This window comes from Colius striatus, chromosome Z (assembly GCF_028858725.1).
Source record: "Colius striatus isolate bColStr4 chromosome Z, bColStr4.1.hap1, whole genome shotgun sequence".
In the NCBI taxonomy this organism is placed as follows: Eukaryota; Metazoa; Chordata; class Aves; order Coliiformes; family Coliidae; genus Colius; species Colius striatus.
The window spans coordinates 51,476,374-51,493,170 of record NC_084790.1 but is presented as its reverse complement, the minus strand read 5'-3'; the positions used below and the strand labels follow the sequence as shown (position 1 = coordinate 51,493,170).

The window sequence follows — 16,797 nt, the reverse complement described above, 5'->3', positions numbered from 1 at the left end:
CTTAGGAGATTATCTTGTCAAGAAATGATAACTTCTATGGCTCTTGAACCTCCTAACGTCAGTAAGGAGCTTCCCTACTTCATAGGTAGAAATTATGTCACTAGCCAGAAAAAGATCCAAGATTGTATTCTCATTGGAGTTGGTATTTTATTGTTGAGAAAGCTGATACTAGCCTTTCTCTTTACAAAAGGCATCTTCCTTTTTTTCGTCTTCAGTTCTGAGGCTATTGTGTACAGTTACTAATTTCCTCTGTTCATATTACATCCTGGTATGTGCGAATGCAGTATCCCACATCTGACTATTGTTCAGCAGTGAAGAGAGTCAGGTTTTGCACCTTTGACACTTTAATGCCTGCAAACCAAATGCTGCTGCAGATGGCTGCTATAAATCAAAGTCATAAAAGAGAGAAACTTAGGTTTAAACTTTCTTGCCAAATCCCTGGAGCACATGGGAAGCACTGAGTTGGGATTTCACTGAGTGTTTTCAGCATGCACTTCCAGATGACCAGAAGTGGATGCTTTCGCTTTTTTTTTTGTTTGTTTTTTTTTTACTGAAAGCAGGATGTGTCAGGAGTAGACAAACCTAAAATTTCAGTTATTTATATGCTCACAGAGCGTATTTATCCAAACATATGACTTCTAAGATTTTTCTCAGTAGGAATGTTTTCTATCCTGTTACTAACTTCAAAGTCATATCTGTTGCTATTCAAAGGATATATTCTTGATACTTTGTGTATCCCACTATTTTCTTGATGGTTTGACTTAACAAAACTGACACAACATTGTTTATGTTACAAAGTACGCAAAACTTTTCTGATCAATCTTCAGAAGCTATTATGTAATTTATTTACAAAGTAACTCTTTGCATTGCCTAAGTTGGTAGCCTTTTGTTGCTTATAATTAAAACTACTTTTTAAAATTCAGCATGATAATATTGGAACAACCCCAGCCTTCAAATATCATTCACATTTGCTTTGTTACTAGGGTCAATGTTCTTGCTATGATTTCCAGGCTGTGTATATGGCTATCTTACACCATTGAGTGTAAATAACCTTTTCAATGCACTCACTGCTGTCTAACTTCATGGTATATACTATGTATAGATATGCAAAGTATATATATACTAAGTACAGTAAAATATTTATAATACATATTTAAAGAGGAAATAACAGTGTGAGAGGCATCTTCAAACAGATTATTTTTGGCATTCTGTTTTTGTCTTCTTAAGAAATAACAAATCCACAACAAAGTAGTGGATTTTCAAGCCCTCTGGGGAAAAATGCCAAATCTCTTAACTTAAGATGCATCAATAAAATATTGGTTGCAATGAGTAGGACATTTCTGAACTTTCCTGAGCTACATTCTGTTGACAATTTGGAATAGAACATTATTTCTGTAACAGCAAGTTCTTGATCACAATTATGAACCTTTAGGAATGGTTTGTGATAGTGCAATTCTGTAGGACAGAGTGCTGTCTGAAATATATAAGGATAATAAAAATCCCCCATTCTATTAATATGGAGAATAAAATGATGTTTTGTAGCAACTGAAGGATTTTTTTTTTGCTGTAAATCCATGTATGAAGCTAAGTATCTGCATGAACTTCCATGAAGTTTTATAAAATGAGTGGAAGAACTGACTGTTTCAGAGCTAAGGTCTGGCATGGAAGAATGCAGAAATTACTATTTTGGAAGTTGCAAGGATCTTTCCTGAATTGTTTTGGCAGTTGTTTATGAGAAATTGATGTAGCAGTAGTCTGTATAGGCTTTTTTTTTTAAGCAGGTATTTGATTATTTTTTGTTGAAGAAGGATTATATTTGGATAGCAAGTTTAAAGATTTGATACTGAATCTCTGAGTTACCATTCATGCTAGAAAAATGTGAGACTTTCTTTTTTTTCTCCTATTGTGGATTCTGCTTAATTACGTCCTGTCAGATGGTCAAGATTTGTAAGGCATGTTTTTTATGTTATTGGAAGTAAGAAGTATTTGCATCTTATTAGCAATGTAGTCCTATCTTTTAGTTAAAAAATGCAAAAGAGTAGTAAAAAAAATATTCACAGGAAGCTGTTGTTTACTGTCTTGAATTTCTGCAGTTTCTTGCTAATAATGGTCTCATTTAAGCAAAGGAGTAATTAGAATCTGAATCATCTAGCTTTAAGAAAGAAGTCTCATAGCTTATTCCCATAGTAGCATTAAGGCAGTCTTACGTCTGTTTCTTTCCCTCACCCTAAAGAAGCAAAATTGCTGTGGTAGCATAGTCTGTTTTTGCAGCCACACTTTGCAATGTTGATATCTTCTTATTGAGGTAATTTATTTTTATATTGTGTAGTACATGCTTCAAAGGACCCAGGACCAAGATGAAAATGTGGCTTTGGAGGCTTGTGAGTTTTGGCTGACTTTGGCTGAACAGCCAATTTGTAAAGATGTATTATGTCGGCATCTTACTAAGTAAGTATTAAGAGTTGTAACTCCTGTTTTCTGTGAAATAATCTTCTTTGAACTTTATTTGACTTGTTCCTGGTTTCTCTTAAAAAGAGACCTTATCTAGCTCGCAGCACGCTTAAAGAATTTTCCTGTGGCTTGCTCACGTGCATAGTAAAAATGACTGTTGCACAGAGTTCATTAAAAAAGACTTCTGAGGAGTTCAGACTCAGTGACCTTCAGAAGCAACCTGAACTATCACTGGTGCTTTACCTCAAGCTTAACAAAATGTTAAGTTTCACACCTGTGCAAAGATATGCTAGTATGCACTTAAGCTCGAACATCTCTACATGACATTACCCATAATATCTGGCATACTGTGAGTGTGTTGTCATGGCTGCTGATGTAGACATCTTTGTGCATTGCTTCAATGCATAGCCATTGAAAGAGTTCCCTGTTCTGTAAAGAACATGACAAAACAGCATGACATTGCTTGGATCGAGGAATCAATTTTGTATGAATTGCTACTGCAATTTAAACTTGGAAGAAAGTAGATACGTGTTCTTTCATACTTATGAAGACTGATAGTAGTTATAGATACAAAAACATTTTTATGAGTTTCAAAAAGTTATTCTGTGCCTCAAAATGTGCATCTTTGAATGGACATGAATATCCCTGTTTTAGATTTAACATCTGCATGTCTGCAATGGTGTCTTTTGCAATAGGAAAAGAATCCTTCAGTGTCCCTAGGAAATGGATACTATTTGTTTTTATATATTTATGGAAGATTTTTGAAACCACTGGGGTAGTTCTCTCAAGATCTTGAGTGGAAGAATAGAATCACAAAAGAAGTGCCTTCTCAGAAAAAATAAGCTTTATAGATGTGAAGCAATTAAAAACAGGAAAAAAAAATTTTTTTGTAAGCAATTAGAAAGCAGAGAATTGAGATTAAAACACCTACTTTAGCATTGGAGGAATAGGAGTTGAAAAAAGGAGAACCAGTACGAGAAATAAGTTTCAAGTTTTAAAATAGTTTTACTTAATTTATACTCTGTAGCTCAAAAAACACAAAAGAACAGTAGCACAATACATGTATCTACTGACCCCCTACTCAATGTATACTATGTTTATAGTGAAAATAACAGTAGTTATTACTTAGCATTAAACTTCCTTTGGCTGACACTAACATGGACGCTGCAGCATTGCAATAGTCTATTTTAAAGCTTTCAAATTCCTAAAAAAAAAAAAAAAGAGTAACAGTATGTTTCTGTTACAATCTTTCTTTATAATGGTTGTTGAAAACAACTTATTTGTTCATAAGTTCTGTCTAACTAAGGAGTTGTATACAAGTTTGTTAATATTTTGTTATAAATTTAATGGTTTTTTATATTAAGTGAAAAGTGGCACAAGTTCTTTTGAAAACCTGTTCATGTTGTATCTAGCATCTCGTTCCATTTTGCTCCTGTAGACTTTCTTACAAAATGCATAGCTCCTGCATACTTCAGGAAGTATGCTACGGGAACACCAATGAATTGTTGATAATGCGTATACTTAAGCTTTGATTCAAAGTTCAGAAGGTATGGTGCCACTGCAGTGTGTGAATATTATTGCTAGCCTGGTACCTTCAAAAACAATACTCCTCAACTGCACAATATAGAAGTACTGTTACTGGGTCAGTCAATGGTCGTTATTATCTTGATTTGTAATACATATTTTTATGGATTTTTTTTGTTTGTTTTTTTTGTGAAATATTTTACTTTTTTCTCCTAGTACTTTTTTTACCTATACATCTATACAGTTGGAATCCCATATCTATAACCAGTGTAAGTAAATCCCAGTATAGATTAGTCAAGATCTTTGCAGTACTGGGACTTGTCTATTGAAGTAATCACAGAAGGATAGGAGGGCTTAATGTAGTTAGGCTTCCATCTTTAAGAGAAGTAAGACAGAGTCTTCAGACACAAGTAAATTAAGTGACAAGTACTACTGATGGGAAACTTATTTTTTTAAATGTATATTGTAGGAGTTTGAATTCTTACTGAAAAACTTTAGACTTAATTTCTGAATGATGCTTCAGAATAAAGTCATTATATGGAAGAATATCTGTTTCTTGAAGTTTAAAACACGGTTGTGCTATTGGGCTGCGTCTAGTTAAAAGTTTGTAATTTGAATAAACACCTTCACAGATTACAGTGTGTTGATAAACCTTATGACATGGAGCTTAGTTTAGATACTAGCTTTTGCTATCAGACTAAGATTGCTTTCATGTTGCATACAAAATTATGGCCCTGCTAGGTGAAAATTGGCTTGCTTTTTTTTATGACCTGTTTTGTTTTGGGGTTTTTTTTGTAGGCTCATACCTGTGCTGGTAAATGGTATGAAATATTCAGAGATCGATATTATTCTGTTGAAGGTGAGCATCAATTTCTTTTACTCTGTAAGAATATCTGATTAGCTTCTAACGTATTATTCAAACTGATGCAAATCAGAGTGGGCTGATCTCACCTACCATCTGTTCCAGGGCAATGTGTTTTTTTCCAAATACTAAATGTGACTGCTGCCGTGTTTGTTGGAAAATAATCTGCAGTTTTTCCTGCATTGCCCGTCTCCTCTCACCCAATTCAAACAACCTACTGTAACAATACAGCCTAAAAAATGTTAATAATTAGTCTTCTGAGTTGAATAAATGGCTTTTTATCGTTGCTATGTTTCTTTATCAATTTCTTCATTCCCATCAAATGCAATTTCTTAACAAGAAAGATACTTTGTGTGTGAGCTTAACACTTCTATTTTCCTGTCATTTTCCTGATAAATGCAGCATCAGAATGCAGGAAAAATGGCTTTTTTTTTTTCGTTAGGTTGGCAGCACAAGAGGGAAGTGAATCTTTTATATGTTTATGAAGTCTTGAACTAAAACTACATTCTTAACTTCCTTCAGCAATATAGTTGGGGTAGTTTATGTGATGAAACATTTTCGTGACAGGGAGATGTTGAAGAAGACGAAGCTATTCCAGATAGTGAGCAGGACATAAGACCTCGTTTTCATCGCTCACGGACAGTGGCTCAGCAGCATGAAGAAGATGGTATTGAAGATGATGATGACGATGACGATGAACTTGATGACGATGACACTATATCTGACTGGAATTTAAGTATGTCAAAGTAATGTGCAAAATGTTTTAAAATAGAGCTGCTTGCGTAACACAGGAACTACAGTAAAGAGAGGACTTCATGTATAGCAATATTGAAGTTTTGCTTTTGAATATGAAAAGAGCTGTCTGCTGAAATACCTTGTGGAGGGGAAGTCTTCCAGGTGACATTTTGATTGTGTAACAGTATTGGTGAAAGCTAGCTGTCTGTAACCTTATTTATTATTTCAAAGCATTTGTTGGATACAATTCAACAGAACTTGTGGACTTATGATTTTCAGCATCTTGTAGAATTAAATGAAAATTTATGTCACCTGTTTAAATTCAGTTTAAAAAAAGCTCTTACATTGAAAGCTAGAGGAAGCTCTTTTTTTTTTGTAGTTTGATCTTCCCTCTAAACTTGCATTTATGTGTTTTGTTTTTGCTTTTTTTAGTATGTGAATGTGGTACTGCTGATGACCATTACCAGTAGTTCTTTTATTGAGTGATTTGTTTCTGACCAGAGTATGATACCTTAGGAAGAGAGGCAATACCTGTGAGGAAACCACAGTTCTGATGGCCTGTGTGTAGCAGAACCTTTAGGCCAATAGGCCATAAAGGAAAACACCACAAAATGATTTTTCAGCTCAGTGGCAGAAAATACTGACAGTGGCAGAAATTCTGACAAATGTGACTTAAGGATACTTTGCAAAGGGCCTTGTTGTTAATTAATATTTTGAGGTTCTGGCACAACCACATTTTTTTTTCTTCCAAGTTTTTCTCTGAAGTTTTCACTTCAGATGAGTATACCTTCAAAGAATTTTGAGACATCCGAATTTTTTAAATTACTATATTTTCTTCTAAAGAAGTAATAATTATAATAATAATAATAATAATAATAATAAGTACAAATATTCTTGATTTACTTTAAAAAATGAGGTTTAGATTCATAATCCTGTTATTTTTACTGCTATATATAGAGATTAAAGAACTAAATTTTCTGAAAAAGCTGAAATGACAGAAGGTGCCCTATGGCCCAACGTTTTGATTAAGATGGTGAGGAAATTGAAGTTGTGTAGGAATGGTGGCCTGAAAGGGAAAAAGCAGAACAGCTAAGAAATTTGTATTGACATTATCTGGATTTGAGAGAACTCGGATTATCTGAAAATCAGATAATTGCTTATCTGGTGTTTCAACTTCTTATCCAGTCTTCTATATTTGATTCCCAATTTGAACAGAGAAGAAGCATCAATACAACTTGACAAATATCTTATATTGCTTACTAATGAGACCAGTTGGATCCTTTATAACAGATTATGAAGAAACTGAGGTTATAGTAAAAAACCAGTATAAATTCTATAATGTGAGCATTCCTTATAAAACCACCTTGACTTTTTTTTTTTTTTTAGATATAACAGCAGCACCCCAGCAGAAAAACAGAATAACGATTTCTGAATCATGTCTTGAAATTGGTCCAGACTTTTCTTTTATAAAATCATAGAATGGTAGGGGGTTGGAAGAGACCTTTAGAGATCATCTAGTCCAAACCCCCTGCAGAAGCAGATTCACCTAGATAGGTCGCATAGGAATATGTCCAGAGGCAGGTCTTGAAGACCTCCAAGGAAGGAAGGAGACTCCACAGCCCCTCCGGGCAGCTTTTGTTTGCTAAAAGGATGGGATTAAAAGCTTCAAACAAATTTTAGGTGTTCCTCTTTGCATTAGTGTATGACAGAATATAAGCAGAGCAGAGATGAGCAAATTTCTTTCAGTCTCTAGAGTTGGATGATTTTGCTTTTTTATTTTTTACTTTGATACATGGATCATATTTGAGCATTTTCAAACAAATGTTAGTATTTTTATGCAATTCCTCTTTGTTTCCCCAGTATGTTAAATTCATGTCACAGACCTTCCCTAATCCATAAAGCTATGCCATCTTGAAATCACATAGCGTATAAATAATGTTGAAATACAGTGCCGTGGTTTCTGTCACAGAGTGTTTTACTATTGCCAGCATAATAGCTCTTTTAGTGGCTATTTAAATGCTGCAAAACTGGATTTCTAAGAACTGTGGCTTTGCACCGAAGCACAGTGGATCATTGTATCACGAGACTCCACTGGCAGCTCAAAATTAGCCTGAGAATTATATTGTATGACTTCAACTTTTTGTATAATAATCAGATATTAACACTGTTAATTCCCTTCAGGGAAATGTTCTGCTGCTGCTCTAGATGTCCTAGCCAATGTGTTTCGTGATGAACTTCTGCCACACATCTTGCCCCTTTTGAAGGAATTGCTCTTCCATCCCGAATGGGTCGTTAAGGAATCTGGTATCCTTGTTCTTGGAGCAATTGCTGAAGGTAAGGCAACACTGCATATCATTTTACTGAATTTTTGATTGTTTCTAAGGCAGCTCCATGATTCCTTCCAGGTAAATTTTACTTAATGCAGACAAGTATATGTCCTTAGCTGATGTGATTTGGTTTTGGTGATTAATCTCTGTATCTACTGTTTGGTGACTGCAGTTACTAATTTTTCCTTTTCAAGTCTATGCATATTTGGAAGGTTAAATAGCTGAGATTTTTTTTTTTTATTTCTTCTTTTCTTAACTCTGCTGCATAAATTTATTGGTCTCTCATGAAATAGTACCTTGATTTCATAGAAGAGGAATAATTAATAAATTTGAGCTTCACATTTCATTCAAATGTTTTCAGAAATGGTGAAGATGATTCCTGTGACTTCAGTGTTCTGTACGTGGCTCTCCAGTCCACTCCTTTGTACTTACTCACAGTGTTGCTTTGATTTTTTTTTTTTTTTCCAGTGTCTCTGTCCCTTTTGCAAGCTGAAGAAATACACTTGGGTCTATTCCTGAATTATCTCTCTTTTCCTACAGTGCCTATTGAACCGTAATTTTTACTTTGTTACTAGAAAACCTTTCTTTTGGTTTGAATTTCAAGTCAAGCAAGGTAAATGTTAGTACTTCTAGCAAATCTCAGTGCCCTTGCTGACTTGAAAGGTAAAGCTTCTATTGCTGGTCAGTATTTGTATGGTATTAGGAGAAAACATGGAGAAATTGCAATTTCTCAAGGAATCGGTTTTAATGATGCAAAGATTTGTTGTCAAGATCGAATCTCTCCTCCTTGTCTGGATTACTCTGAGTAGACTGATGTAGGACTTAGAGTCTTTATAAATGGTTTTATTTGAATGTGTTTGGCATGCTCCATTTAATAAAGCAGAGTTTCTGGAGTTTGGGGAAGCACTGAATTAGAAATGTAGTTGAAATTAATATAAGTTTAATTGGGGAATTTAATTTTTTTTTATGTAGAGTTTCCTTTTAGAGCTTAATATAAGTTAGGTAGACTTGCCTGATATACTATTAAATTGTATCCCTATGTGATAAAGAACAAAAATGTTACTTCTAGGAAACAGAACAATAAAACTTTTTGTTAATTCTGATACAGCAATAGATATATTTTTCCTTCTAGGCTGCATGCAGGGTATGATTCCATATCTTCCTGAGCTGATCCCTCACCTTATTCAGTGCCTCTCCGACAAAAAGGCTCTTGTGCGCTCCATTACATGCTGGACTCTAAGTCGCTATGCACACTGGGTCGTTAGTCAACCCCCAGATACATACTTGAAGCCATTAATGACTGAGTTGCTAAAGCGTATCCTGGATAGCAACAAGAGAGTACAGGAAGCTGCCTGCAGGTAAACCAAAGCGTAACTAAAAAGCACTATCCGTAACATGTTTTTTACGGGAAACTGGTTTAATACCTTTGTCAGTGAATGCATGGCTCCATTTCTAGCCCTTTTTTGGGGTTTTTTTGTCTTTTTAGTTGGAGTAGGTGCAGCCTGTTGCAGAGAGCTCACAAATTACTCTCAGTTGTAATAATGGGGAAAAAATGGTTATTTGGATTTCTTCTCTCCAGTTTGTTTTCAGAGTATATGAATCACTGAGCTAAATAATTTACTATACTAAAAGACATTACCTGTTAGTGACACTTGTTTATTTTCAGTATATGATGTTTCATTGACCGAAAATCAGACTTTTTTAAATAAATCTATGAACAAGGCCAATACCAATGGCAGTGGAAAACCATCCTATCATTGGGGTGCTGAAGTTGTTTATTTTTAGCTCAGGATTATGAAAGCATTTGAATTACGATTGTTTCAAGGGATATTGTCTTTCTCTTGAAGGGACATCCTGGGTGATAAGATACCCTTCTCCCCCTTGCCTGCTGTAATTTAAAAAAAATTAAAAGAATTAATGACTTCGCTAATGGACGCACCATTAGTGGAATGAGAATGGGTGCACTTCTTGTGCCAGAAGTTCATCAATTAAGGCTCTTAAATGTCAGTTTGTGTGCAGCAGGAGTGTGCACATCAGCCTGCCAAGAAGATTTGTTCATAAAGCTGGGTTTGATATGCATCTGCTTGTATTCTTAACACTTGGAACAGTCAAATAATTATTGTTGTTGTTACCGTTATTATTTTCCACCCACAAATATCAGTAGTGCCTGAGGACAAGGCTGAGATCAAAGTTCTTGTGCTAGGCTTTGCAGAAAAGGAGTAGGTGTATCCTTGCCTCAGAACAGATGCAATGTGTTTCATGAAATGTATTTACTAAGAAGTTCTGAGTATTAAACATTGTTTCCTTTTTTGCCTCTCTTCAAACATTAGGCTAGCAAATTTGTTGCAGTCCGTTCTGTCTTTTCATAGTAATAGTCTTCTGTTCCTCCCTGAGGAACAAGGGGGTGGTGATACAAGACTACATGCTTAACACATTTTCAGATCCAAGGAGTTAGATTCATATGCAGATTCTATTAAAACCACAACAAACAAACAAAACCTATAAAAACAAAACGAAAACCCATCTGAGAAACAAAACCTACACACCTGAAAGGTTTCCATGATGCCTTGATGCATGCTTTGACCAAGGCTGACTAAAATTTTTCATGCCTTGTTTTGGCATTTAATTTTCTATATCCTTCTGTATCTAAATTTTCTATGTATTGAATGGCTGAGAGTACAGGCTGATGTTGATATTGTACCAACAGCACTAGCTACAGCCTACGCTAAAGATAGTGGGTCATTTTTAATTTAAGAGACTGCTTTTGTTATGGCTCCTAATATTTCAGTTAGCATATTTGTAACTTGTGTTCAGTAATGCTTTTCATGGCAAGGGCTTTCTGCATATATATCTGTATAAATAAAGGAGGTTTTACAGCAATTTTTAAAATTTTTATTCATCACAATGTTCAATCAGAATAGATCAAAATTATCTAATTTGTACTACTTTTAAAAGATAATTTGGGTGAGTTAGAGGACTGAAAATAGTTTTATGTTGAAACAAATAGGCAGTGTTGGGAATTTTGAGGTTATCTTGTTTTGTTTTTTCCCTAAGATATTAACTGACTTGTTTTTTTCTCTCTCAGTGCCTTTGCTACTCTAGAAGAGGAGGCTTGTACAGAGCTTGTTCCTTATCTTGCATATATACTTGACACTTTGGTCTTTGCATTTAGTAAATACCAGCATAAAAACCTGCTCATTCTTTATGATGCCATAGGAACCCTAGCAGATTCTGTAGGACATCATCTAAATAAACCAGTGAGTATACCCTGTGTTCTGTAGAAGCACTCATAATTGAAAAACTAGTTCAGTCCTTTTGGTAGTGCACTTTACCTGTTACAGAACAGAAATGCTAATATTTCAGTGTAAGTTTTGATGATACTGGATATTTACAGATAAAATACATACACTGCATGTAATTTTCCCCCTAGTTAAATATTCACCGTTTTGAATGTCTCACGTGTCCATCTTCTTACAATGGTTATTGAAATTAGTTTTATTTCTCTATAGTTTTTCACATGATGTAGACACAGTGGAATAAAACAATTTGAGGTGTTACTATGGATTTTACTGGTCATCTGAGACCCCACACCATCAAAGGACCTCTTTTTTCAATCTTTTGTCCGTCGTCATCTTAGCATTTGTCAGTACCAGGAGGATGCTAAAGGGGAGCTCCTGGTGGGACTTTCTTCAGTCACTTAGCATTTTGTAGCTTTGAACATAGCGTTAGTTGGCAGAGTCTGTTGGGTCTTTAGATACCTTCTGGGAGCAACAGCACTATTGGAATGCCTTGCTCAATATCCTTGTGATAGTGGCTGTGCAGTGACAAGGAAGATGGCAACAGCTTTATACAGAAGGAGTAGGTGTGTTCTTCTGGAGAGACGGGAGATTACTTTCTTCATGGATGGGTACTTGCTCAAGGAAGAAATTTCAGGAACTTGAGGGAACAGGGTCGTAGTATAAGGACAATCGTTGAGAAATCCAGGTGGCAGATACATAGCCAGAGTGCATTGCTAGTAGAAATATTTTCCATAGGCCCTGAGGCAGTCATCTGTAGATTTGTAACAACCAAGACAGCTAAACAGAAGCCAAACCTAGAGGAAAAGATTAACTCTGGAAATGTACTTATGTGCTTCAGCAGAAAAGTCTTAAGATTTGAAGTTCTAGTATTACACTACTTCTACATATTGTAGCAATGGTGGAATTATAGTACGTCTGGAGTTTTTCTCTGAAAAAGTAGAATATGTATTTATATTCTTAATATGTCCATTTTCTAGCTTTGAAATAAAATAATATGCAGTGAAATGTTTCAGCAGCTGATGCATTTTAATCCTGAATAGGAATATATTCAGATGCTAATGCCTCCATTAATCCAGAAGTGGAACATGCTGAAGGATGAAGATAAAGATCTATTCCCTTTATTAGAGGTAAACATTAAAATTTGGTATGTTTTATCAATGTAGTTTAGGAATTACACTTTCTACTAAAGATGCTACTACTAGGGTGTGTGACTATAAAAACTGACAATATTAGGTATTTCCTGTTAGAGAGGAAATATTCTTGCTGCAGTAAGGAAATTTTGTAACTGAGGATGTGTCATTAGATTTAGCAGAAAGGTGGGGGTTTTGGGGTTTTTTGGTTTGGTTTGGGTTTTTTTCTGCCTTTATGGAATGTTTTATTTGATGGGATTTTTTAATGAAAAGAAAAGGTACCATCCTCCTTTTCTTGTTCTCTCTCCTTGCTCTCCCTTCATTAAAACTTATCAGACAAGCTGAAGGTATGGACCAGGCCGTGTAGCCTACTCCCTGTGTGAACCAGTAAAGCACCTTTAGAAAAATTAGTTTCATAACTCTTAGGTAATATTAGGGTATGTACACAGTGAAAATACTGAAGAGTAGCATAAGTGCTGGCTGAACTATCATAACTGATTTTGTATGCACTTTCTTGGCTATCTCTAAGAAGATGCTGCTGCAGAGAAGTTCTCTCAACTCACATACATAGGAGAGAGTAATAACTTGCTGATAGTGGCCTTGGCTCAGCTAATCAGTACTGTCTTTCTAGTTTGTGTTTACTTAACCAGTTACATGTGAGTATATTTAAAATGGTAGTATATTTTAATTTGTCTCACCCAAGTAAAAGACACTCAGGAGTGTGAGGAAAGGTGGTGACTGTTTTCTCTCTTTTCTCTTTTAAATTCCAGTGCCTGTCGTCAGTTGCTACTGCCTTGCAATCTGGCTTTCTTCCATACTGTGAACCTGTGTACCAGCGTTGTGTAAATCTGGTGCAGAAGACTCTTGCACAAGCCATGGTATTTTTCTATCTCCTATCTATCTCCTTAAACCAATGTACTACCTATGTAAAGTTAGGTGTTTGCAGTGAGGTTTGTAGTATAAACGTTGAACATCTAAGTGAAGCTTGTAGTTCTGGAAATTTTGTATACCTCTGAGAAAATCTAATATTCATTTTGTCAATGAATACTTTTTTGTTGCAGTTGCATAATGCTCAGCCAGACCAGTATGAGGCTCCAGATAAAGATTTCATGATTGTGGCTCTTGATTTACTCAGTGGTTTAGCTGAAGGTCTTGGTGGAAACATTGAACAGCTAGTTGCTCGCAGCAATATCCTGACACTAATGTACCAGTGCATGCAGGTGAGATGAGTAACCTGTTTGATCCAAGCATTTTCTTTCTTAAGAGAATCAGAAACACTTCTAGAATTGTTGGTTTTTTCTTCTCTTTAGGATAAGATGCCTGAGGTACGGCAGAGTTCTTTTGCGTTGTTAGGTGATCTGACAAAGGCGTGTTTTCAGCATGTTAAGCCTTGCATTGGTATGTTTCTTTTACATATTAAACCATTAACTTGTTTTTCAAACTTATCTGATAAGAGACTGGTTTGGCCATTGTTAAATTTCCTATTCTGGGACTTGCCTTCTCATGGTGGTTTAAGTTTTCATTTTCCTTTCTCAGCAAAAGTCTGTAGTCTTTTCTCCTTGAATTGTGTGTTTAAAACACGTGTTCTTATTTTGGTACACAGTACAAGTTTTTTTTTTGTCCTTGATTTTTATAAGCTAACAAGCTATTGTGCTGGAATGCAGCAAAACAGATGTACTCAATCAGAGTAGCTGCTTGTTTTGATAAAATCTTGAATTTATAGCTTTTTTTGTTCTACTAGAGTCTGTTGTTACAAAACAACATATATATGTTACTTAGCAAATCAGCTAGAGGGTAGGTTTTAGTTTGTTATTTTGTTTTGTTTTTAAGTTCAGTGGGGAAGTAACATCAGTTACACATTTCCAAGGTATTTGCAGTCTCTTCCTGCAGAGATTCTTAAGGTACACTTGCCAATAAATCCTGGATAGACTTCGAATTTAGAATTTTTTTGACAGGTGTTATAATCTGTCTTTGTAGCTATCCAGATGATTTGGGGGTTGTTCAACTATATTATAAAAGTACAAGTACTTGTAGCTGTGAAAATTTTTTTTCCTCCTTTTTTTTCCTTTTTTTCTCATTTTTCTTCTTGTTCCCTCTTCCCCTCTCTTCCTCCACCCTGGCAAGGGAAAGAGAAAAAAAGTTACAAGATTTACATAAAGATAAAACCTATTAGGAAAAAAAATAAAGTCATAATTTGAAAATATTTGCATTGATCTTCTTAGGTTCTAAAACCAGATTAATCTGATATCGAAAAGAAATACAGCTCTTGTTAATTCATATGTAACACTTTCCAAGCATTGAAATAGTTTTCATTATTTAAAAAAAAAAAAAAAATCACCCCCATGCTCCTGCAATAATGAGACAATATGGTTGTATTGTGTGATGAGATTTTTAAATGTTGTTCTTTCCAGCTGATTTCATGCCAATTTTGGGAACCAATCTAAACCCTGAATTCATTTCGGTGTGTAACAATGCCACTTGGGCGATTGGAGAAATCTCCATCCAGATGGGTAAGATTTCTTTTTTTTCTTTGAATGTGCGCACATTTAGCGTGGTTTGTCTGGGTGGTTTTAGTGATACTTTCATGTTAAAATTAAATTTGAGATCCTTGCCCTTGTTATTAAGTTCAGTGTACGCTATTAGACTATTTATATTAATTGTCATTTTCTTCTGATTTTTTTTTTTTTGGCTGTTTCAGGTATAGAGATGCAGCCTTATATTCCAATGGTGTTGCACCAGCTTGTAGAAATAATTAACAGACCCAACACACCAAAGACGTTGTTAGAGAACACAGGTACCCAAAAACGAAACCATACATGGTGAAGGGAATTAGAGATTTTTCTATAATGATTTTTAAAATTGTATAGGAGAACCACACCAGAACTGATTTTGTTATTATGTATTTGGCTTTTATAAGCAAAAGCAACTCTGTTTTGCAGAAGCTCTTACAAGTCTCAGTCTTGCAGCAAACGGTCTATCATATATCTAGATTCTCAAAGTTATTGCTTTCTTAATTTTGTAACGTTCTATTTATTTATCTTCAGTTTAAGGATTCTCCCAGTTTTATTTATGTATTGAGAATGACAAATGTATGCAGTAACACCTAAAGACTGAGTTCACACTGCTTTAAATATTTGCATGTTCTTATATGTGTTTACTGTATATCTATGTCTAATGTTTGAAACATGTAATTGGCATATATGAAACTCTTTGAATTTTCAATAAATGCACTCTTTTGGGTTTTTAAGAGTAACCTGTAATACTGTGCACAAAAATCTAGATCTGTGATGACAATTTTGCCACAATGTAACTGAAAATCTGCATAACTTCAATTACTCAGTCACTTAAAAACAAATTTCTGAAAATCATTCTCATAATGGCATGCATGTTTTGCATTCTGGCACACAACTTTGCCTTCCACATTGGGAGCAATCCCCAAATGCCTTACTGAATTGGAATTTCTGAGGCTTGTTTCTTTTGCATTTATAGAGGGCATGTTCTGGTATAAAGAGCACCTTCCATACTTCAGCAAAACTTCATCAATTCTGGTTTACTATTTTAGGATTCAAGAACACTTGACTTTCTGTTTGAAAATTGTCTTGTAAGAAGATGACTGTTTAGTCATTATACCTGACATGGTTGAAAATGACAAATTCAGTAGTACAGTTACATTTTTGGAGGCCAAGCAACAGATAAACTGGACAGAGATTTTCAATGTATGTTGTTACTCTCTTATTCTCTAAATTTAAAAGCCACACTTTCTCTGTCCTTCTATACCTGTTTCGTATGGAAGGTGAACTTGAAGGAAAAATTAACTAGTTGTCTAGCATATTATAGGTGCTACTTTTTGAAAAGGTAATTTTATAGCGAATACCTGCTTGTTGTGAGAAATGCTATGGAATAGTATAGCAATATAAATTTTCTTCCTCCCTGCCCTGACCCCCTTCCTCTGCACTGATGGATGTGTGATACATGTAACTGAGAGGCATCCAGTACTTAAATGTTTGCTTCCATCATTGTTAGAGAATTTTTGGAAGCATCCAAACACTGGCCTTTTTCTTTTTGTTTTTGTTCTCTTAATAGTTATTTTAAATGTGGATGCATAACTGCAAATAAATGTTGAGTGTGGTGTACTTAATAGAAGTTTGTTGTGGGATACTGTGCTGCATGCCACAAATATGTGCAAGAATATTACTGTTTTTTGCTTTAGATTGCTATATAATGAGCTATGAAAACATTTCTCTTATGGAAAGATGAGACCACCTTAAGTAAAAGTATTTGCATCCAATACATGCCAAAAAGTTGAGTCCGATGTCAAGTTTACTATTCCTTGTACAGACTGTAGCTGTGAGAATTTATAGACAAAACTTAAAGGTGTGTTTTCATTTGGAAGTAGCTTTTCAAATGCGGTTTTATAAGTTATATCTGCAAAAAATGTTAGAAACTGTATATTCATAGTGCAAAAGGAC

The 16,797-nt window shown here is 35.0% G+C and overlaps 1 protein-coding gene across 2 annotated transcripts in view; it reads left to right on the top strand.

Moving 5' to 3' along the window:
• The window catches only part of TNPO1 (transportin 1), a 79,410-nt gene that overhangs the window by 50,140 nt on the left and 12,473 nt on the right, over positions 1 to 16,797 (top strand). For both annotated transcript variants that reach the window (XM_062017343.1, XM_062017342.1), the window contains 12 exons: positions 2,330 to 2,448; positions 4,774 to 4,834; positions 5,405 to 5,573; positions 7,754 to 7,906; positions 9,032 to 9,257; positions 10,985 to 11,156; positions 12,239 to 12,325; positions 13,099 to 13,206; positions 13,390 to 13,548; positions 13,639 to 13,726; positions 14,740 to 14,838; positions 15,027 to 15,122. In XM_062017343.1, the coding sequence (XP_061873327.1) occupies positions 2,330 to 2,448; positions 4,774 to 4,834; positions 5,405 to 5,573; positions 7,754 to 7,906; positions 9,032 to 9,257; positions 10,985 to 11,156; positions 12,239 to 12,325; positions 13,099 to 13,206; positions 13,390 to 13,548; positions 13,639 to 13,726; positions 14,740 to 14,838; positions 15,027 to 15,122 (1,537 nt within the window). The remainder of the gene's footprint in view (positions 1 to 2,329; positions 2,449 to 4,773; positions 4,835 to 5,404; positions 5,574 to 7,753; positions 7,907 to 9,031; positions 9,258 to 10,984; positions 11,157 to 12,238; positions 12,326 to 13,098; positions 13,207 to 13,389; positions 13,549 to 13,638; positions 13,727 to 14,739; positions 14,839 to 15,026; positions 15,123 to 16,797) is intronic.